The following is a 24,437-nucleotide window of genomic DNA, read 5'->3' as shown; positions in this document are numbered from 1 at the left end:
CCTTCCAGCAGCCAGTGAGGTCAGTGGACTCCAAATCTGTCACAGATTTAATGACAGCTAAGCTAAAAGAATGGGACCTGAGCAGAGCAGAGGGACGAGCATGTTGTCCAGATTCTCATCACCATCACCCCTCCCTACCAGAGGACTTGGCCAAACAGAGAAATGGGAATATTGTTCTAAACTCTGACTATGCCAATATGAGACGCTGCTGGCTGCAGGAGGGCTCCAGGTGAGCACAGAAGGCACTGAAGCACCCACTCAAATGCAAGAAAAAAAGAGAAAGCACATGAAAGCAAAAGACTCACAGAAGCTCTTGAGAGGTTGCAGAAGTGCAAAACAAACTCAAGGTTATAGATACATTTTTCCTCTTTGAAGAAGGGTCCAAAAGCCTTTCTGAGCGCTGACACTAGAGCAAGACCTCAAGGAAAAAATGCATTACTGCATTACTGTATGGCTGTAATGCAAAGGTACCAAACATCACTACTCCTTCTGAACCAATCAATCCCAAGGTATCCGATAACACCCTGTGGTCAGCAGCACGGACACCAAGCAATTTTCGGTGATGATTTCTAATCTTACCAAGTTTATTAGAGACTGAGATAGTCACATCTGACTTGAAAAGAGGCTGACCAGAGTCCACCTGGCCAATGCTGAACAGGCAGAGACAGGACTAAGCAGTGCAGCAGCTCTAGCCCAAATTCCACTGACTCTACCTATTAACCATCAGCTATTTGATTCAGTTTTCCATCCCACGATTGGCTGAGTTGGTTGTCAGTTTAGTCTGCCCGTAAGCAAGTTATTTCTATTCAAACTTTATGACGTCAAGACAGTGAGCAAACCTCTCATAACATCCAAACTCTGATCTGCAGTGGTGTAGGTGTAAGGGGAAATCCTGAACAAACACAGCTATCTGACTGCCGCCAGGGCAGGCAGTCCACCGACCTGATTACCTCTGTGAGCCACCCTGTGGGAAGCAGGATATTCTGCCTATCTGGGAAAGTAACATCTGTCATGAAAAGAGCTGAGAAAAGCCAAGCAAACTAGTTTGACAAAGATAGCTCTTGGCACAGTGACACGGTGCTACGAACTTTTATTTGAATATCCTTTCACAAAGAAAGGCTGGAGCATTTTATGAGCACATCTGCCATTCTCACAAGCAGTTGCTACTGTTCCACAGCTACTTTCTCTTTATCAGAGCAAAACGATACTGATATTTAACAAGAGACAGCTCGCATTTGTATAAACTCAGGTGACACAGCAGCCTGTGTAGGGATACACCATTGTAAAGCACTGTGTACAGAACATCTTGCCCTTTCCCTAGGCTGGGAGGATTCAGAAAGAAAATCTATTTTTTATTACATATTGACATGTAGTGTAAGGAAAATCCTTTTACAGCAGCGATAAGTCACAGAAGTAACATATTCCAGCTCAGTAATAACGATACAAGTTACACCACCTCCGTTCCAGTAGTGAATGCAAGTGACGATTAAGGAAAAGAATTACAGATCTGGCAGAGGTCGTACCCACTGGTGGATGACTTCCTTGCATAGCAGTGACACAGAGTAACCCTGAGAACTCAGGGTAAAACTCTGAAGATTTACCAAGCACCACAGAGAATTAATCTTTTCTCTGCACGCAGTACTGCTCAGAGAAGTGGCAGGACACTGCACCTTGGTCTCTGCCTGTGTTTCAAGAGGGCATAGGAAATCCAGGAGGACCCGAAGCCACCAGTGAATGAGCTGAGAGGCTTCCTTGAGATTGGGCACTAACAGTGCTAATTTGTAGAGTCCTCACAAGGAAAGAACAGAAAGTCTCTTCAGCGTGTAGAGATATTTGTGCCCTGGAAATACAGCTGAAAGCACGGGAGGAATGGAGAAAAGGATTTCCAGCTTTGCTAAAATAGACCCACATCCAGTGACCAGCACTTAACATTAAGAAGATCTAACTTTGGAACAAGATCGTATTGCTCTTTGTATGGAACAGCTGGCTGGAGAGGAAAAGGGCTCATCACTTCCCAAACCAGAGACCTTTCTAAAGATAATCTTTAACCCAACTGCTCAGCAGGGCTGAGCAAACTAGTTTGATCAGGACAGCTTCTGGCATACCAGTAATGTCTAGAGCAACTTTGGCTTTGTTGTTTTCCCCCAGATCTTTTTACCCCCCAACCCATAGTGAGCACAGCTTGCTTTTTATTGCACTATGGACACTTCCATTTGCTGTAGGCCCACCCTGCCTTCCAGCACAGGTGCCCTGTTCCACTGGAAGGCCCCAGCAAGTGCAGCAAACATCTAAATTCTAAATTTTGCCTCGAAAAAGTGCACGTTTGGTCCTTTTAAAAAAACATTTTGAGCCACACCTGACTGTCCTGAGGGCAGAATTTGGCAGAGCCTCTTCTTTTTTCAGGACAATTATCACCGATGCTAGAATAACTATAGCTGTTTTCCAGGCAAGACTTAAAATGTGGATATGTGATGATATGAGGAATTGCACGGAGGACAGGAAACAAGCCAAAGTCATCATTAGCTGCTCAAAAACACCTTCAGAAAAAGCAGCATCATAAACTTTATATGTGTGAAAAAAGGAGGGCATTAAATAGCAGAGGAAGAACGTGGAGAAAAAAACATATGTGTTGCATAGCCAAAGAAGCTGAAACACCTATTAAGAGAGTTGATAGCAAAATAAACCCAGCAGAAATCTAACCAGCACAATCACACCAGCCACAGGACCTGAAGAAGAACAAGGAAAGGCCACGAAAAAAGAAGAAAACCACAGTGGAGAAACAGGTTGGGTTTCCACCATGTAGACAGCGCTATGATCTAACATTTGTCCTACAAATATTATTCAATGATAGAACTGAATGGCAAAACTCCCTCAGATTTTTAAGAGACAACCTGAGAGCCTCCAACAGCAGTCACTCCAGGGCACCTTGAGAGCTACGATACACCAAGGAAAGTAATTTCCATTGTGCTTTTATATCAAAGCCTACTTATACAGGTGAAATGAAATACTGGCACAGGTCTATGCTTATTTTAGATACTGGTCCCAAGCTAGACTGTTTCTGACTTTTAAATTGCCATTGCTATTAAAAGCAAAACCAGAGACGCAACAGAAACGTGACTCAGGATTACATCAGGAAATTGAGAACTGCCAAGTCAAAGAGGCAGCTTGAAAGTACAAAGCTCTAACATGGGGTCCAAGATTTCAAAAAGAGGGCATTAATTGCTAGCTACACAAAACAGCTGAGCACAACACAAGTAAATCCCAACACAAAACTTATACTGGAAAGCAACGGAACAAGACGAAAGTTGGTTCACATACTTTGGCAGTAACTGAAAGCCAGAGGAAGCACCAGAAGGAAATAGCATCATGAACTGGTGGGGTGGCAACTCCAGTCACAAGCTGAAACCAGCGTTTTGTCGTAAAAGCTACAACACTTCCACATAAATGCTATTTCCGCTTCTATTAACAGATGGGTGTGAGAAATGGAAACCAACCAACACAGCATAAGCAGAGGTCTGCACATCTCCAAATGCAAGAAAATATCTGAGGCAAACGCAAGGTATTAAATAGAATAGCTTTACAACAACCACCAAGATCTGTCAGAGACCAACAACTACTTATAACCTCAGTTGCTGCGCCAATTGACAGAATCCTTTTGACACACAGCTCTTCAGAAGAGGAAATCTTCAGAGATTTAGTATCAGAAAAAGCATGCAAAGAACAGCATGGAATAGTCTGGGACAGGGGAGCCTATTTTATTTTGCCCTAAGCAACACTTGATGGTTTGGATGGAATTCAGATTCAGAATAAAATAGGTTTGCCTTCAAAACAGATCACATAATTGGCTTTAGGTTTTAGTGCAATTTTCTTTTTAAATGGACCAAATCTTTAAGTTGCTCATAACTCAACTGTTTGAAAACAGCAACAAACCTCGCTGCCCCTAAGGAAATATATTCTTATCCCCAGACTGACATACATAGATTGGCCAGCCAAACTGCGATGAAAACTGCTACAGCAGCATCTTGAATAAAACAGCAACCAGCAGTCCCCAGACAGCCCTGAGAACTGCAAATCTAAAGGTGTGACTTCTGTTTCACAGATTTACTTTACATCAATCACAACTACATAAAACCCAGTCCCTAATATCCATTCAGAACTATGAAGGCGGCTTAGCAGAAAGGGATAGAAGCGATAAGGCATTAAGATTTTATGCCTGTACTTTATATCTCGCAGCAAAGCAAGGCAACAAAGCAATACTTCAACAGTTTGCTCAAATAAAGGTTTAAATCAGCACTCTGATCTACTCACCCTTTTCAGCGGTATCCAGGGAAAGTTTCTTGATGTCATGAGCCAACGTGTCCTGCAAGTGGTCTTGTCCATGCTCTGCATCATTATCATCAAACTGAGCTTCAATAATGACATCCGGACTCACAGCGTTGCCTTTTGCTGCCTCTTGAGGAACGCAAGTCCCCAGCATATCCTCGGGGACATCTGATTCATGTGTGGCTTCTGTTTCTTTGTCACTACCATCTGGCTTTATTACCTGGAGGAGCAGGGGATTAAAAACAAGAGGCGAGCTAAATCACTGGACTGAAGAAAGAAAACATTATCTTTCTGTTTTCATGTGCATCCCCGAGGATCTGACAATGAATTGTGGGTGGCTGGTGGCACACTGCAATTGCCATGTAATTAGCCACAGATATTGCACAATCAAAAGAAGTACCTCGCTAGGATAAAGATGGGAACAGCATGGCTTTTGCAGTACCTCAACTGTGACAATAATGTATCCAAAACGTATTTAGAGCGTAACCATCCAGCTCCTGCCAAGCCTCTAATCAGCTCCCAGAAGTTGGGAGTGAGCACAGCAATGGAGGAGGATGCGGTACAGCTGCAGGAGCTGCTCAGCCATTGTCCACAGACACAGCGCCCAGCCAGGGAGCTCCCAGCTCATGATTTGGAACAGACTGAAAAAGAACAGAGAGGAGAACACTGTGCCCTGCGACCTGAGGAGGAACTGGATTGCAGCAGCTCAGTAAGCAACCAACATCTGCATTTATTGTAGGCTGCTGGCTTTTTGTTAAAGGCGCTCCTTTACTGCTGCTACCTACACAGATCTCCTAAATAAATTACCAAGGGATACAAATTCAGGGCATTCAACCAGTAACTACCTAGATGGTAGTTCAGACAAGTAACTTTGGTCACCACTAGAGATTTGTCCCCACTTTTTGTAGCAGTGGTACATGGGGAGGAGAAACCATAGCATGTATGCAGAAACCATGTCCAGGTAAAGCAGACAACCAGCCTGGATGGCATCCCTCTTGGTGCACTGCAGGAACTGCTCTGTCTCGTTCACGCTGATCAAATCAGTTCACACCTTGGACAGGTTTGCTTTTCCTAGCATCCTCTGCACAACCAGCGGCAAGCTGCAGCCAACCCAACCATGTAACCAACCCAAGCGGTCCTGGAGCCCAAATTCAAAGCCGTGTTTAAGTTTCCCTCAAGCTGCAGTGTGTCAGTGCAAAATTCAGATCAGGATGGGAAAAGGGATAAACCCACTGGATGCTGCAGGCACCAAAAGCCATCCCAAAGCCCTCCTGGCACCACTGCTGCTGGTGATTGGCAAGCAGGATGGATGCACGCTGGAGGTTCTTCTCTCCCATCCCCAGTACCCAACAGAAATGCAAGCAAAGGGGCCTCTAAAAATACAGGAAAAGTTTTCCTGTAACATATTTTCAATGCTGTGCAGTCATCAGCAATAAAGCACAAGCAGCCTCAAGAGGTCCTAGCTGGAGACAACCATTCCAAATGAGGAAAAGTACAATCCAGAAAGCTCCACGTTTTTTTTAACTCAGCAACTAAAAAGCAAATAGATCAAATCAGACCTATGCAAGCAAGACTTCCAGAACTTTAAATATATAAAGCTACATCCGTGCTTCCAAGCAATACCCGTTTCTTTGTAATCTTTCCACAATATGTAACAGAAAATCAATTTTAAAATGGGGTTGAATTCAAGTCTTAAAAGAAAAAACCAACTAAGATGACATTACCCTGAACTCTTGTTACCTTTTGTGACTCTGCTTTCCATCTTTATTTTCTTTTTTTTTTTTCCCCTTTAATATGTATATAATTTGTTGCCATGGCAGACTCTGAATCAAACATTCAATTGTGAAAAAAAAAGAGGGGGGAGGAGGGAAAGGTTTGGCAGAAGGTGGGAAAATTGCCTATTATTAAAGCTGGCTGCATTTGGTACACAAAATACTGACACACAATGGTCTGGGTAAGAACAGTCTATTAGATTAGAGAGAGCTGACAAGGCTCCACACGCGAGTGACGCTGCCAGTGTGCCTCTCCAAAAAGAAAACCAGTGTCAACAGTAATGTTTGGACCCTGCTATGGTCAGATGTGGATGTACTCAGCTCTAAAGTTTCAGTTGCACCAGATGTGTGCAAGTGTGCAACTGCAGCAGGAGTTCATTTTCTTCAACCCCTTCAGGCTTTGCCTGGGTTTGCTTTTTTTCTTCTCTGGGAGTGCAGGGTGTGTTTTGGGTGCTAAATCACAAATCTTTCTATATCTAATGCAGTTAACAACATCAAATAGATCTGAATGCTAGGAAGTGCTCCTCTCAAGATGCAGCACTGACAAGCTTATGCTTGGAAAGTTTATGTTGTATTAAAGAAAGCAGCAGATACTCGTTTCTTTTTAAATGCCATACACTAAAATTAGCATGCTTCCCCCAAGCTAGGATACACACTCGTGTGATGCTCCAGCTGTGACTACCTAAGCCCCCAGTCACGCATTTCCTTATAGATTTGCAAATGGATTTTTGAGTAAAGTTTTCCAGAGTTTGCAAAATCACAACCTCCACGCGGAGCAGAACAGCAAAACGTTTAGATGCTGTCAAGCATGGGTGATAGGATTGGTTATTTTTGTGAGGCCAAGACAGATCACTTAGGCTGACATAACAGAGCAGGGAATTTCGCATTCTTGCATCACATCAAAAATGTGGGGAAGCTGTACATCACGCGGCTGGAAAGCTGCATTACACTTCACAAAATCTGGAGCTCAATGGATACAATTATTCCAGTTAAGATCAAAGAGGTGCTGGCCAAGATGAGCTCATCACTCAGTGTCTAAAACACAGCAGCAGCATATCTGACCAGCACAGACCGACCTCTTCTTGCATGCAGCATCTTGGAAGATAGATACTTACGTTATTCTGCTCTCCTGTTTCTTACTCTGCTGCTATTGGAGCTCATACATGAAGTAATGCATCCAGACAGAATATACTAGAACTTTATCAGAAATGTCGAACAAGTCAAATGCCCAGTTGTGTATATCTGTCACACAGCCTTACGTGCAGCACAGCCATCAGTACTTTGCACAGACCCACAAAGAGAGGATTCCCTTCTAGTGTATGACCCTACTATCACGCAGACATCCCAGGATGCATGGTTAAAGCCCACGAGAGGACCTTAACTTTCTGACCTGGGAAGTTAAACATCAACCTCACTGTTGTATTATTTTCATATGCTCCTTAATCAAAAAAATACCTTTTAAGAAGCACTTTCTTGAAATTCAATTGCTTATTTCAATGTTTGATCCTTAAGATAGTGGCTGAATAAGTTTTCTTCCACTTTAAACAAACACCCTTTGCTGAATAAGCATCAAGTTTCTGCCCCATAGTGATTGGTTTGTAAAGTCACAGATGACTGAACACAAGATCTTTGAATGAAAATCCCATCTCAACCATAAATGTAATAAAAAACAGCTAGTGGGCAAGTGCATCCTGGCATGAATATGCATAATTTGGACAGCAGAGCCATTACCTCGCTGTATCCAGGCCAGTCTTGAAGAAGCCATCAAATGAATGATTGTCCTTACTTGGGAGGAATTTGTTCCAGCAGAAAACTGAACCAGGAAGCCGTACATTTGAAAGCATTGAGGGCTGCCTTCCGAGCCACAGAGAATGGCTTTGCCTGCCAGCAGCAATCTTCTATCTGCCCTGTTAGCTCCAGACTTCTCACAGACTTTCAACTTAAGCCTCCTATCCATAGGAGAAAGCACAAGCCTGTTTTTCTATTGCTGCTTCCTCAATAGCAAGAGTTAACCACTCACAGGTGTCTTCTATCTCCAACTACTGAGCTAGAGCAGTGACCTGCAATCTCCTTTGAGCTATGAACCCACAGTGCTTTTACCAATATATGTACCAACTCCCCAGAGTACTTTACCTTGATCCTAATAGGCCTGGTTTTCTTTCTCCCCCATCTCTGATCTTTGCAAGCCACACATGGAACCACATCATCCAGGAGACATAGATATGGATGATTGCTGGACTAGGCATTGCTGGGGGTATGCACCTTGCATGGCTAAAACCTGCACACAGTGTCACTGTTTCCAACAGAAGCTCATGCAGAGTCCTCCTCCGCTGCCAGAACCTTGCAGGTAACGAAGTAGAATCACAGGATCATAGAGGTTGGAAAAGACCAAGATTGCCGAGTCCAACCCCAACCCATCCCCACCGTGCCCACTGACCATGTCCATCAGTGCCACATCCCCATGGTTCTTGAACACTTCCAGGGCTAATGACTCCACCACATCCCCCTGGGCAGAGTATCCTCACTATGAGCACTTTGAACAGGGGTTCAAAAAAAGTGAAATTCATCTCAGAATGTTTGCATCTGGAAGACAGACTAAGATATTACAGTTCAGGCCTTTCCAGTAGGACGCAATCTTCCCTGAGACACTTCAGGTCAGACTTCTCCACCACGCTGAGACATCAGTGTTACTTTGAGCAGAGAACACCTTTAAATGTTCTTTAAACATCTCACTCATTGAGCTCAGTTTTCAAAACTGCCGTCCTTTCCCACAGCAGAACTGATTAAAAGTTTTAAGGACAGCATTTGCTTTCACTTAGAAAGAAACAACAAATAGAACATGACTCATTTTTATATTATTTTAAAGTGTTTAAATGTGTTTAGATTTGACAATGAAGGAGTACGCTCATGATACTTATCGTATTAGTCAAACTCAGTCAGCCAGACACCCTGGGAGGAGCCTTCTGCTCCTCCAGAACTCACCAAAGTCCCCAAAGGAGATGCTGCTGCGAACATGCGGTAGGAAACCCACAAGAATACAAAACAATCCATCGAGAATCAGGTTTTTGGTGGGATTCCATGGAGGTCTGCAGTTGGCCAAGCATTCACAATAATCTGAAACTACGTATTAAGTCACTGGTAATAAAACTTGCGGATGACAAAGACTTGCGGAGCAGTCAAGTCCAATTGCTGAACAAGGCTGATCTGAATTGAGAACGCTCGAGAATAGCCAAAAGTAAACTCAAATATCTGAGAATACGCAGCACATGCCTGTGAATGGGTCTGCCTTGGAAGCTGCCGACTGGAAAGCATGTGGAAGATTTCTAACACGAATGTCAGCACTGGGATCCCTTCTGCTACTAACTGTAAAAGCAATCTCAGCTTTGTAACGTCTCACCAATGGGAGACAGCAGGCTTGTGCAGTGCACAGTCTCATACCGATACAGTCAGAGATGACAGAGTACAGCAGCCCTTCGCCTGAAGTCAGTAAAAACCTGACAAAGCACCTCATCAAACCCAGAATGTGCAAGACTGAAGTGACGGGTCACTCGTGGTAACTGCCTTCAGTGAGGTGCAAAGGGGCTCCTCCAGCTGCTGCAGAAAGGTGCAGTCTGTTCATCAGCACATGGAAGCGAAGGACAGGGAGCACAAAAAACAAGAACAGCTCCAAAGAAATAAGGTCTTCAGCCCAAGCCTACCTCCTGAGACTTGCAAATCAAGGTAAGATTCCTTCCTTCCAAAAAACACATTGCTCAAACACAAGTTCTGCTTTAGCTGTGGACAAGTTATGATAGAGAGGCAAAGTTTAGGGCAGAGCCATTGGTCATCTCTGGTGCTGAGCTCGGTTAAGCAATAAGTTTGAAAAAGAGAAACAGGTTAAAAGGGGTTATTTCAAAAGGAAGGAAGACAGATGAAAACAGGGACTTTAAACCAAATTACCATCTCAGCCTTAAAAAGAGCGTTGCCACCACAACACTAACACAAACAACACATTTCATACCAATACAGTGAACACCTGCATCTATTAGTCTCCCAGCTTTTGCCATATTAAACAGGCTTCACTTAAACCTGGTTCCCTCATGTTCACTCACGAGGGAGTAGGAGCGAGCCTGGCTAGCATGAGGATGCTGTCACAGCTCATACATACATGCTAGAGCCAAGCTACCATAAATATTAACAAGGAAGAGCTTTGCTTCTCTGAAAAGAGCAACCAAACACAGGCTGGCCTGCTTGAGCTCCTTCTTGGCTAAAGAAAGGATGGTACTTCCAATAAGAGAAAAACCACCTGTCCCAGGCACTTATCCTTCTCTTTGCAATCTCACGTACACCAAACGCTCTGGCAAAGATGACAACGTGGTACAGATGAGCAGTCTCTGTGGGAGCTGTTATGGTGCTGCTTTTAAAATAACTACAGTGTTAGTGTTAAGGTTGCTCTTTTGTGTCTTGTTTGTGTGCGTTGTGTTTGCTTTTTTTAAGCAATCTTCAATTCTAAGTCACTGGAAACACTTGCTAACAGCCAGCAGGATCGCTATTTTATATTATACAGCACGTTATAGTTTACATTCCAGACACATCACACTGGACGCAATAATGGTACAAACATCCAAACCAAAATCTCTCCTTCTGACTAGCAAAGGCTGCTTGCTCCCCAGTGGGCTCTGCTGTTCCCAGGTGTCACACAGTTGCAAGAAAGCCATCCTGCAGATTCCAAGGAATAAACTCCACGAGGAGGCAAAGGATCCATGGAGGCAGCCAGCCCCAGCTGCGCAGGGGAGACAGCACGATTAATTGCTGAGTGCTTTCAGAGCTCTTCACTGCAGGAGGTGAGAGGTGGGAGAGAAACAAATGAAATCTAATGCACGTGTTTTCAAAACAAAATAAGGAGGCAAATCTGCGATACATTTATCAAACCTAGTGAATCCTCAAAGCCACCTCCTGCCCTGCCCTGCCCTCACCAGCATCCTGCATCCTCTCCTCTCAGAGCAGCCTGCAGTGAGCTGAATGCCACGGGGAATCTCCATGCTGCCTCCAGCACCCCAAGTAGTTATCAGTCCTGCCTGAAATAGGCAATGATTCTGACCACAGGGAGGGAATGATGGTCCAAGTAACAGAACTAACTGTAGAGAAACAAAAAGTAATTGCCAAGCAGTCACCTTTTCTCACTACTTTACCTCATTTCCATCACTCCTGAGCTGTTCTTTCATCTTCTCTCTTCTTCAGTCTGTACTTAAACATCACAGGTTACAGCACGTCCCCCCCAAGTCCTTCTCCTACCCCCTGTACAAACAACCAGAGCGACAAATGGAAAAGCATCAAAAGGGAATATTTTCAAGTCTGACCTTTCTGAATTCTACAGTCAAAACAAGAACTGCCTCCTCCCCACACACCTCCATTCCCTATCTGGTCTCTGACCTATCATTTCCCAAAGAGCTCCACGCTCACATTGCCTGGCCCTTGTCCCACACCTCCAGTCTGCTTCCAAACACGTCCAGCAACACCTCATTATCACCAGGCAGGAGCTGCTCTCTCCTCTGCCCCCATCTCTCCTGAAGTCCCTCCTGCCTCCAGCCCTGCCTGTTGGCTCCCCATCTCTCCCAGGTCTGGCAGCAGGATATACAGCTCTGTGATCAGCACCCCGTTGCTTTGAATTCTCCTCAAACTGGTTCTCCTGTAACTCAGTAATCAGATAGCTCCATCAGTATGCTCCTGATTCTCATATCCTCCAGCCCTGGGCATGAGGACACCTCACAGCAGCTGTATGATATTTCAATACGTGAAGGCTTATGAGCATCAAGGAGACATGGGGTAGCAGGGCATCCCAGGGTCTGCTCATGGAACACTGCAATCTCCTTGGTGAACAAGCCAACCTGTTCTGGGCTCCCAAAGCACCACAAAGAGCTGTGTATTATTATAGCCAGATCAACAAAGTCATTCCACACTTGCCACTCCAGCTACCACCCCCAGGATCTGATGCGAGGCTGAAAACGAAGCCTCTATTTTCAGAATGCCCACAGCTATGGCTCTGACCATCCCACACACGTTCTCCAGGAGTCCCCAGAGCAGAAGTGATGCAGCAAACACCTCGCAGCCCACACACGGCTCTCCTGGGCAGCTGTACACTGTCACATTTAAAGCACTGATGAATATTTAGCGTTATTATCCCATCCTCTCAAATCTCCCTGGTGAGAAACTCTGACCCCAGGGAGGTACGCAAGATGCGGTTTCAGCATCCAACCCTTAACACGCAGGAACTGACCTTTTCCTACACTCTCACCTCACAGTCAGGCTCAAAAATCCCATCAGGCACACACAGTTCCTCCATCTACAAGCAAACCCTTTTCATAAAAGAGGCCCTCCGGGCTGGCAGCCGCCCTGCTGGACCCCAGCGCAATGTTCCCTGTACCTTGGGGCTCTGCATTGCCTGCTCCTCGCAAGACCTCCCACTTTGGTGCATCTCATGAGCTGTGCGGTGCACTCCAGGCCACAGCAAACTGGAAACGAGAGCGTAATGCACAGGGCCCAGATCTGAGGTTGCCAGAACATATTGGTTTGAAACATCACAGAAAATATTCGGCTCCATATTTTCAACAGTAGCCAGGAAGAAAATGCATGGAACAATTTTGAGAACTGTTTTTCAAAAGTCATTTAAATCAAATTATGCCCCATCCACACTGGCAGCAAAAACCCTCTCTGCTAACTGGAACTGGTTTTCTTTTCTTTGCGTGTGTGTTCTTTTCTTTTTGGTTTAACTTAGTTTTTAGAAGCTGTCTCCCAGCCATCTTTTTCTGGTAATGCGGACAGGCGCTGCAACACCACAGGAGTGGGTGCCAGGACAAAGCCTATGATGCACAGCCCCTAGAATAAATCATTCAAGAGAGGTGGATTAGAGGAAGAGAGCAACGTAAGGTTACATCTTCAAAAGATACGATTCTCAGCATGTTCTGCAAACCAGAGCAGAAAGTCCTTCAGCACGAAGCTGGTGCAGAGGAGCAGACAGGCTTCTGGATTGTCTGCAACTTCGAAACAATACCATGAATCAATATCTCTAAAATGATGTGATTATTACACAGCGCTTGCATGTAATCAGAAAAGAATCTACTTGCGCCGAGTGTATCATTTGAAAGCCTTGATGCCAAGCAAATCCACACCACTGGCTCACACAAACCCATTAACTGCCTTTTCTTCTTTCTTTCTTACAATACAAGTATGTATGAAAAGCAGAGTTCCTGGAAACAATAACAATCTTTGAAGACACAGTCAGCGTTTCACAAGCAGAACAGGCCTGCACCCATACGTGCCCATATGAGGAAAGCGGGCTGACAGTGCTAACTGATCGAAACGTGCCACGAGGGCTATCCAAGATATTTGCATCTCTGTATCTCCTAAGGCCATACAGATTGGAAGCTTTGCTCAGAATTGTGTAAAAATGATTCCTTACGTGTCTATGAAAATCTCTCGCTGGCTATCGGCACTTGAAGTTATCGAGGCAGGAAACAAACAACTCAGCAGGGAGTTAACACGTCGGAGCTTGCTCCTTAAGCCCCTCGTTTTCTCATTCAGTCTTTCTGATTGGGCTCTGAGTGCCAGTTCCCAGGGGTCTCAGCCCCGCACATGTTCGGACACACTTTCAAAGCCCAGAATGGTACACCTGGGACAAAGCACACACTGTTCAGGAAGTTCGTCGGTGCCAAGAAAAGCAATAGATATTTCCACGCTTAACTCTCATTACTGTTTGCCAATAAGTCTCTTATTATGAAAACCCATAAATGGAAACTGTCAAATAACAGAACAATTTATGGAACTTTTCAGAGTATATATGGCCCAGTGGGAGCCTCCTTTGATGTGTTCCATCAGCCCAGGTCTGCTTATTTATTCATGCAGTGAAAGAAGAGCATCAGGAACCTAAACAAGTCATTGCTGAAGTGCCACCGAGGTTCCCACTCCGGGAGTGCTTCACATAGTTCCTTGCTTCTCAGCCCCTTCTGTCATTCATCTTCATGGCTGCATTCAGTCAACAGCTTGGCTGCCCCGTCCTTATTTCACTTCATTTTCTGCAGAAACATTCCTGCACATACATTGTCATCGGTGCACTTGGAGGACGAGGCAGCAAAGCACAGCTGCACACTGCCTGCATCCTGCCGCCCTGCCTCTGGACCATCAGGTGAGCTTGGCAGAACGACATGCTACTCCTCCACCCTCTGTCACATTGAGGAAACTGGCACCTCCACTGATTTCTAAAGCAGATTCCAATCACATCAAAACACAGATCCAGCCAAGAACAACAGCCACCTCAGAAGGCAGAGCGATGCTATTAAAGTAAAACCACACACATAGAGCAGCGCTTCCTTTGTAGATCCCCATCATTTGGTGTAAAGGTAACGGATTTCCTGACAGGTGCTGGAGGGGAACCCCAGCTGCCTCTCATGCTGAGAGCTTTCTGGGCCCAAAGTCACTTCTGAAGAGAAGCCAAAAGCAGTACTGGCTTCCCAGTACAAAAAAGACAGGTATCTCTTGGAAAGAGTCCAGCAGAGGGCCACAAAGATGGTGAAGGGCCTGGAGCATCTCCCTTATGAATAAAGGAGAAGTGAACTGGGTCTGTTTAGCCTTTAGAAAAGAAGACTGAGAGGGGACCTGATCCAGGTCTACAAATATCTGAAGTGTGGGGGCAAAGTAGCGAGGCCAGACTCTTTTCAGCACTATGTAGAGACAGGACAAGGGGAAATGGGCAGAAACTGGAGCATAGGAAGTTCCACACAAATGTGAGCAAGAACTTCTTTACAGTGAGGGTGTACTGAGCACTCACAGCTACACAGATCAGCCTTCCACCATAGGAGCTCGCATGGAGGTAGGGCTGTATTACTTACAGCTGAAGGTAGCAAGTTCAGAAGCTTCAAACACATATTAATAAGAATTATGAACGATTTGGTTACCCACGCTCTTCTGAAATGAATTCATACCTCGATGACTGCATTTGTTTTCCACTTGTGCACTTTTGCCCCAGTCTGAATCAGGGACACGCCGTACTCAGCGCCATACAACACTGCTGCACAGAACTTTTAGGAAGTTTTTATTACAGATAAAACATTAACAGGAGGGAATAGATGAGAACAATACAGTTATGCACAGACTGACTTGGAAAAGAGCCCATCTTACGGGGTTAAAGTGAAATCATTTGAGCTTGCATTTGCACATGGGAGCCCAACGTGCCTCTTGAACCAAATGGGAGATGCTCAGCATTTTGCTGAGGACGCATTTTGCAGCAGTGTTTTCTCTCTGCCTGGTGAAAACAATCACTAGGACCAGGTTTCCTCCTGAAATGGTGACAGGGAAATGACTGCTGGCATTTGCGTCACACAGATCTGCTCAAATTACTTGGGGACGAATCTTAACACAAAGCAAGCACTTCAAGCTAGACGTCTATAGCTCTGTCTGCTTGCATAAACCTCTAGCAATATGGTATCCCTCATTAAGTTCTGAAACACTGTTTACTAGAAGGGTAAAATGCATCAGCCTCCTCCGCCAGGCTCCTCAACTTATATTCATGACGTCAGTGTTCAGGTTTACTTAATCCAGCAAAAATATACACTGATTAAGCTTAGACTCAGAGCATCTCCTGCAGCACTGGAAAAGTCAGCCAATAGGAACAGCAAACTCTTGCTCCTCTCCTTCAGAACAAGGTTTCTCCCCACCATGAGCACGGTACACCCCATCCCACCTTTGCAAACACCAAACCCTGCAGCAAACACTCAAGTCACCACAGAGCTCGCAGCTCTTTAATGCCGGACAACTTCTGCTGTGTTTTCCCTGCCTGGCAATGGATGCTGTTCCACCAAAACCATTCTACAGAATGAATCAAAAGTTATAATTTAAATGGAGATTGAACATGGGGAAAAGAGCTAACGCTGGAGGGTTTCTGTTCTACGCTTCTGTCTCTAACAAGGTATTTCAATGCGTTTCTCTTTTGTAACTTCAACTTACAGAGGAGCCTTGGCTCTCTTCCTCTCTCTTCATTAAAAAGCCTTATTTAAGCTGAGATCTTGTATACACTTTTTCTGCCAAGAACAAATTTTTACAACTGAGTATTAAGCTCCTTTTAAAAAAAAAATCCAGAAATTTATAATGGAAATACTGACAGTGCCCATGATCACAAGCACAGAAACATTGCTGTGATAGGTAGTTCGCATCCCATCCAAAAGGAAAAGTTGGTCTCTCCACCAAATTCCACTTTCATTCTGTAACAATGGCCAGTTATGAGATCAGTAAGAACAGGTGCAAACAAAAAACAACACTGAAGATTTAAGCAGTGACGATGGCAGTACAAAGCCATTACCTCGGTTACTAAAGTGCAAGATATTTTTATTATTATTTTTAAGAAAGCCCTGAATTACTTTATAACTCATTCCTCCTGGGCTAACTCTTCTCCCAGTGGCCATCACCAGCTAACTTGGCAAAGCTCTGAATTACATTTCCAAATTCTAATACCACAGCCGTTCCCAGAAATGATTAATCCACTGATCTGTGTTCAGTTTTGCCTGTTTTATCTTTTGGTTCAGCACGATGAAGAAGCCCACCATGACAAGATGCAGCTCAGACAGCCACACAGAAGCCAGCACCTCCCTGCTGACAGCCCAAACCTCTGCCCTACAACTGGCCGGGAACCTTCCCCTCCTAATAAACTTTGCTTTCCAGTAAGAAATGCATGGCTGCATACTGTCACAACCCAAACCTCACATGCTATGTAGAAGTGGTGACAAGCTGCCTAGCTATAGTCACTGGAAGAGATTTACCTCAAATACAATGAATCAGTGCCCACTGTGCAACACTGTCCTCTTAATATCCTGAACACACTTCCACTACTTTTCAAAATGCACAGTGAACACTGTAATGAAATGCAATGGAAAGCAGAAATGCAAGAAGAATTAAGTGCTCGGTTGTGTTAAAAGGTACAAAGCCAAGTTGCTAACAGGCCATGTGGGCAAAAAGCCACAGCCTCTGCAGTGTCGAGTGTTAACCCCACTCCACACTCCTGCAAAACAAATCTGAGAATGACCAAATTCAGAAGCACAGCTCAATAACATGTGACTGTGAACCAGCCTTGACACCTGCTTATGTCATTAATAAAATATTTAATATATTAAGAGCACTCGGTCTTCAAAAGCGCTTACCGGTGTTGAAATGTGTTAGTCATCCAACAAGAGCTCTCACTTCAACACTGGAAATCACGGAACAAGGATATCAAATCCAACCTCAGCAAGGTAGCCAGCCCAAACAGCGCATCAGGGCTGTGCTACCTGCGAGCATTCCTTTCCAAAAACTGCAGCATGCCAGTGTCCTCTACTAGAAAGGAAGGAGCCTTTTTCCTTCCACAGACTGAGAGAGGCAATGACACTGTCTGCTGCCTCACCAGTTAAGCAAGCCTGGTCAATCTGAAGCTACTTCATCCAGATCTGCTGAACTCAATGCAACCTTCACTAGGTCTATTTTCCCCTCTTAGTAAAAGTCACTATAGAATGGCATTTACCTATTTTCCTTACTAAGAAGAAATTATTCCAAGATTATCCATACAGGGAAACTGCAATATAATAAATGTGTAAATTATATATATATTGTAAGCAACTAATAAAAAGACATTAAAAAAGAAAAAAATCAAAGACCTGCACACAGAAAAAAACAAAGTCATACCTTTCCATAAGGGCTTCTTTACTGAAAGGAGGTTGTGGTGAAGAAGAGGTCAGCCTCTTCTCCCAGGTAACGAGTGACAGGATGAGAGGCAATGGCCTGAAGTTGAACCAGGGGAGGTTTAAGTTGGATTTAAGGAAAAAAAGTCTTCTAAAAGAGGGTGTGATACAGAGGCTGCACAGGGAGATGGGGAGTCACTGTCCCTGTAGGTGTTTGAAGAGCTGAGGAATTGCAGCACTGAGGGACATGGTCAGTGCACATAGTGGGGATGGGTTGGCCATTGGATCTGATATCCAACCTTAATGATTCCATGATTCTATTAAACTAGGAAGAAAGTAGATTTGTGTTTGTCTCTATTATTTATGCATCATTTAAATAAGCTGTTTCCATACTAACTTTCATCATGTAACTTAAGAGGTTTCAAGGGGTATATTCTTGAAACTCCACAGAAGACAGGACTAAATCTCTGCTTCACTGCAGGAGAGCCTGGAAAGCAGCCTCTAGAAACAGTACCACGCGCCTGCAACTCACTGTGTGAGTTTATATTTATGATGTAGAAAGAAAAAAAGTTGCCCTTCTATATAAATACACCTCTAAGATAAGAGGATCTTCCCCTCAGTGCCAAGCTAGGCAGTAAAGTCCTTTGTTATGATTACTTTTATCACAATGAATCCAAATGCTGTGGATTATTAATCAAATCTTCTGACAGCCCTCCAATAATGAAATATGATGTGTAGCTAACAATGACTCACCATTCATCTTAAGCTGATAGTACAGGAAAGGAAGGAGAAAGCTCCCAGTTCCTATCCAAGCAGTTCACAGCTTTACGAAACTCCTTCCATTTGCTTTCTCACCAGCAACTCCAGCGTATTTGCTGGCTCTGACAAGGAAAACTTCCTACTTGCTGCTTTTATTCTATCCATAGATAATATTCCATCAGAGGCTGTTAGTACCCAAAGCATCTAAGTTATTAGGAAAGCTAAGGAGACAAGAAAGCAAGTTAATGTTCTCTTAAGCAAAACATGAAGTCCTTCACTTCCTCTGTTTGTTAGTTTTTTCAAATACCTCCTTGGATTCTCTGCCTTGTTTAGAAAGTTGGACTTGATGATTTCAAAGTCTTTTGCGATCTCAATGATTCTGTGATCCTATGAAGCAGCTACTTGCCCTGCAAGCTGATCAGTTCTTTTGTCAATCACAGCATTATCTGAGGAAGAGAACTCTTCACACTGCAGTTTGTTTCAGGGCTGCTGGGGTTCAAATCCCAAACCCTATTCTCCATTTGGAAACCAAAATCCCTGCTTGTACCTCCTCAGCCAGACTACATGAAGGCCAAAGGGCAGATGACATCAGGAGGTTATGGCATTTGCAGTCCACAATCCAAAACAAATTAAGAGGGATACAAGTTCAAAAACATCCGGAGATAAGTGTCTGCTTGCAGTGGAACAATGAAACGGAAGGATTTGTTCTGTTAAGCATACAAAGGTTATCGATGACCTACCGGCTCACACCACAACTCCCTGCTCTGCATCACAGCACCTGCACAGCTTACCACCTCCAACAAAGGCATCTTCCCTTCATGAAGCACCTTCAAACCAACTAAGAAAGGCTTCTGAAGAACAAAGACTACATGCAATGCAAACTTGACTTCAAACCAAGTGCATGATCAAACGTGCTTCCTTGTAAAAACTTAATGGGACTCCACCACAATAAAACTTTGCAAGTTATTCAGTTCTTAGCTCATAATTTTCTTCCTAATTTGACCACTTTGTAAAGTTGCCTTAAAACCTCCCAGAAGTTCTTTCACCACTTTATGTGCAGTCCTACAAGTGCAATTAAAATGTTCTACCCAAACTTCACCATATAAATGATTTTTTATGATGTCTTAAAAGAATTCTGCTTTCCTTGCCCAGTGCAGTCTGTATACTTATGTTGCTCAAAGCCTTTCTTCAGGCAAGTTAAAAATAAAGCTGATACTTCGAAACCGAGACGAAAACCAGTTGCAATTCTTACACATTTAAGCGTATATCTCTTATCCATGACTTCAGGAGCTGCTCCCATCAAATTCCACTTAAAATGATACTACAGAAAGTTACGGATTTATAACTGAAAGATACAATTCCAACATCAATAGCTTCAAAACAGTCAATGTCATAAACCAATCAGGCAGCAAACACCTACCAGCCCTCAGAATCTACCAGATCTCCAAAAGGAAAACAGAAATTTGCTATGGCTGCTTGAAAATAGGGGTTGAAGTAAATTAATATACAAATCTGTACGTAGTTAGACACTGTTCTCACCTGTATAAATATTTTGCATCATGTCATATGAAACATATGGATATTGCAACAGAGGCACAGAGAAACAAGCATGCTACAGAAGTAGTACGTCTCATTTACATCTAATGATAAAATACAGAAGTTTTGGAAGTCTCAGCTACTCAAGCATATTAGCCGGAAACTTTGTAGGCTACAGTTTAAGGACCTATTAGTTTCTTGGAAATTAACACCACTCTTGTTCCTCTCACACCGTCATAAATTGCCACACAGGTACTACTGTACTCTTGACCCCCAGAGGGAGCGGCTCATTCCTGTGGATCATGCCAACAGCTGCTTAAGATGAGGTTTCCCCATCGATCACACCGTAATAGTCACATGCACTTGTATAATTGACTGGGTTCTAGAACTATTCACTTCCAGAGAGCATAAGCTTCTCCAAAGAAACTGCAAAAGTTTAAACACATCCTCTCATTTGCTACCCTTGGAATACGCGTCAAGTTTTGATCCTGAAGTCCTAAGTTACAAAACCGCATTCTAGAAGAAAATTATTTAGTTAAGTCCTTCCAGGGGTTCAAAGTGATATGAAACCACTTCAGTGTGCTTAATTTGGAAAAAAAACACTAAACAGCCTCACCAAATTTTGTCCACACAGCATTGGCTTCTAAACAAACCCCTACAGTCAGTTTTCTGGCCAGACCAAGTTTTACAGTAGAGTTGCATTCAATTTCCTAAGCTTGTAACACAGAAAGGTTGACTGAGCCCAACTGTAACTGCAACCATTACGGAGGCGTACTTACACTTTCATGCATAATGTATTAGGGCATGATTTAAACACTCCTCAGTTATTCAAAACAATTCTTGTTCGTATTCATTACCTTTTATCAAAGAGACACGAACTGAACTTCCTCATTTTATACTCAGCTATTCTGTGTTATAAGTAAATATAAATAATAAATAAATAAATAAAAGTAATAAATAACACATATGGCAATTTTAAACCCCACACTGATGTTTTTCATTGGTTTTTTTTTGTGGTTTTTTTTTTGGTTTTTTTTTTAATATCATAATCCTATACTATACATGAAACATCCAGCCATGAATGCAGCTGGTATCACAGAATCACTAAGGTTGGAAAAGATCACTAAAGATCATCAAGTCCAACAACCCAGCCCATCCCCACCAACCACGTGCCACATCTCTACATTTCCTTAACACCTCCACAGATGGTGACTCCAACACCTCCCTGGGCAGCCTGTTTTAATGCCTCAGCTTGATCCTAAAAATGGCTGATATAATCTAACCTAAGAACATCTTAAACTTTCTCAGTAGACAGGACTTAGGAATCATTGTCTGTACCTCCTTCACACCGCATCTACAAAGGAAAGGGAGTTTCTTTAACAAACAGGCACAGAGATGCCTAGCAGAGCAAAAGGACTGTTCTCATCCTGGTCACTCAAGTGACACAGATTCCCCATGCATACAGCTACTTTTGTTGGATATTAGGAGAAATTTCTTCTCAAAAAGAGCAGTGATACATTGGAACTGGCTGCCCATGGAGTTAGAGTCGCCATCACTGGAGGTCTTCAAGAACTGTGGAGATGTGGCACTGAGGGACACAGTGGGTATGGTGGGGATGAGTTAGTTGGTGACTGGACTTGGTGATCTTAGTGGTCTTTTCCAACCTTAATGATTTCATACAAAGTTAAAGCCAGGGAAAGGTACAACACATGACATTTAATCCCTGAGGCGGGGTAGGAGGGAGCAATCCCAGCCTGCTGAGCAACAGAGGTGTTGAGGCAAGTCTATGAAGACAAAAGGAGCAGGATGTGAAATTTCCGAATGAAGAGCATTTGACATATACTTACGGCTTTCTAAAGTAATGGATCCCTGGCGGGTAAAACCACAGTGTTTAATCAGAGGGTGATAAGGTTGGGAGCTCCATTTCCTAACAGCACTGCACAGTTATGTGTATTTTGTTGTCTGTCATTTTGGACAACGCCCTTTGCTCAAGCGCTGATCCTCAGAACACATTATACATTGTTAGAAGAGATTAGTTTAACTGCAGATTATTTTCTTTTTCTGCCTTTACAAAGCACTTAGAAGAAATTAATGCTTGGAAACTGGAGCTCTGAAGCACAGGATAACAGTTTATTTATGATCACAGCAGCTTACCTCCCAAAGACAACCCTTGGGCCCCAGGCCCATTCCCATGTCAATAAAGTTGGCTGCTACAGTGATGTGCCACTCACTCATGAACTCAACATAAGTGGCTTTGCTGGAACAGAAGGGTGGGCAGCTAAAACTGACTACCGGACAACGCAGACTCCTTCGGTGATCAAAAGACAATTGGGGAGGAGGGGGAAATGAATTTCGATGCGTGCTCATGGTTTTGTGTACAGTAGCAAAAAGACCGCCCAAGGTCTCAGTCAGCTCATAGGAAATTACTGTACAGCCAGAGACACTGCCCTGACAAGGCCAGCTTTCCCCTCCCAGCCTTTCCTCCATCTGACAGTTACAGCTGCCACCACACCTAGTCATTGGGCTCCGTTATATCGCAGTCACTGATAGGAGTCACCCATGGGAAAGTAGCACGGTGGGACTAAAATGATGTCAGGTGCCATGAAGAACATTTTTCCTTTGCCTCACAAACTTTTGAACCTTACAAGAGGGTAACCATCCGCTCCTGAGATTTTTTCCCCCCTCTACTAATGAACTTTAACAATGCATATCCTGCCAGGAAACGTTACCATGCATTAGTGATAAACTATTACATAAAGAGGTAAACCAAGTTTCCAAGAAGCGAATCTAAGCTGATAAACATATTACACCCATAGCTCAACAACTGTGCAGAGAAGTAAGAAGAATAAACAGTTTTAAGTGTAGATTACAGAACACCAGTGCTGTCAAAACATGGCCCTGTGCATGAAGCATAGTTATTGAACTAAACCAGACTGAACTAATGGCTCTCCATTAAACCTGGGGATCCCTACAGATATACACACATACATTATATATATATATATATATATATCCCTCCCACGAGGGAGCTGAAGGTCTCAGTAAAAGAGATGTCAATTTACACATAAAATCATAGAACTGCTCAGGTTGGAAAAGACCTTCAAGATCACCGAGTCCAACTTCAACTTAACCATACTACCCTAATTCTAACAACCCTCCACTCCATCATGTCCCTGAGCACCACATCCAGAAAAGACCTCTATCATCAAAAGATCATCAAGTCCAACCTTAATGTAACCACACTACTCTAAGAACCAACCCACCACGAAATCACGTCCCTGGGGAACCACATCTAGGCAGTTCTTAAACAAATTTAGGAATGGTGACTCAACCACCTCCCTGGGGAACCTATTCCAGTGCTTAGCAACTATTTATAGAAATAAACTTTTCCTGATATCCAACCTAAACATAGTGTACAAACAACAGTGGTCAATGCTTATTCCAGTAACAGGACAAAAATCAAGGAGAACAAAAGCAGGAGGACGCCCTAACTGCAAGGTAATTAGCAAAAACAGTTGGGATTTCCAAGCACCAACAAGCACCAAACAGGATATACGCCTTCATGCAGAAACCCAGAAGAGGATGCCTTTCAGACAGAACACGGAATAAAGCCTGGAGAATTCTTCACCAGTCACTTTGCACAACCAAAATACACAAGCGCTCACTACACTGTGCCAACATTTCCTTTTCACACTTCCAAAACTGATCAACAAATAAAGAAATATGTATGTTGTAGAAAGAGATGCTGCCACAGATACAGATTCCAGAGCATTGATTTGTATGTTAATCAGGTTAAGGATAATATCAGGCAGCAGCTGAAGTAAGACTTCTTATGTTGGTAGTGTTAGGAAAACTGCTGTTGATGAATGGGCATCTTCCATGGCACAACTGCACCTAGAATAGATTAATTCTATTGTGATCTGCCTAGCATTTGCTTTAAAGGTTGAGCAGAAGGGAACTCTCCCCTAGCCTCCGTCCCATAGCAAATGATGCCATGGAAGTATGACGGGGGCAATGGGAGGCCTCAGCCTGGCAGGGCTTTGCTTTGTCTAGACACAAACATGAAATCAGTGTTGGGGAGAAGGCTCAATCATTCCAGCACTTGGCAGCTAGCAACAGGCAAATTCTAAACCTACCTACTAGGCTGGCAACAACTTTTCTGAGTTACAAATTACCTTCTGCCCACAAATTTAAAGTATTTCATCACTAACGATAAATATCTTATCTTCAGGAACCAGCTGTTTATTAATGAGGTTCCACATCTTGCCCCATAGAACCTGTAGTAGAAAACCCTGTCAGCCCCACACCACCAGCTGCTGCAACCCTTTGTTTACACAAATGACCTCCATTTCAGATCCCTTGTCCCTCT

The 24,437-nt window shown here is 43.6% G+C and overlaps 1 protein-coding gene across 11 annotated transcripts in view; it reads right to left on the bottom strand.

Moving 5' to 3' along the window:
• DIS3L2 (DIS3 like 3'-5' exoribonuclease 2) overlaps nt 1-24,437 on the bottom strand; it is a 155,833-nt gene that overhangs the window by 99,859 nt on the left and 31,537 nt on the right. For all 11 annotated transcript variants that reach the window (XR_014933268.1, XR_014933266.1, XR_014933267.1 and 8 more), the window contains one exon: nt 4,309-4,543. Coding sequence is in view for 8 of the 11 variants with exons in the window: in XM_085513147.1 (XP_085369273.1) it covers nt 4,309-4,543 (235 nt within the window). In the remaining 3 variants the exon portion in view is untranslated. The remainder of the gene's footprint in view (nt 1-4,308; nt 4,544-24,437) is intronic.

The sequence above is a fragment of the Coturnix japonica genome, chromosome 12, assembly GCF_054131305.1.
Source record: "Coturnix japonica strain WE chromosome 12, WE-NBRP24, whole genome shotgun sequence".
Lineage (NCBI taxonomy): Eukaryota > Metazoa > Chordata > Aves > Galliformes > Phasianidae > Coturnix > Coturnix japonica.
Note: the sequence above shows the minus strand (reverse complement) of the source record. Positions and strands in the feature narration are given on the sequence as shown.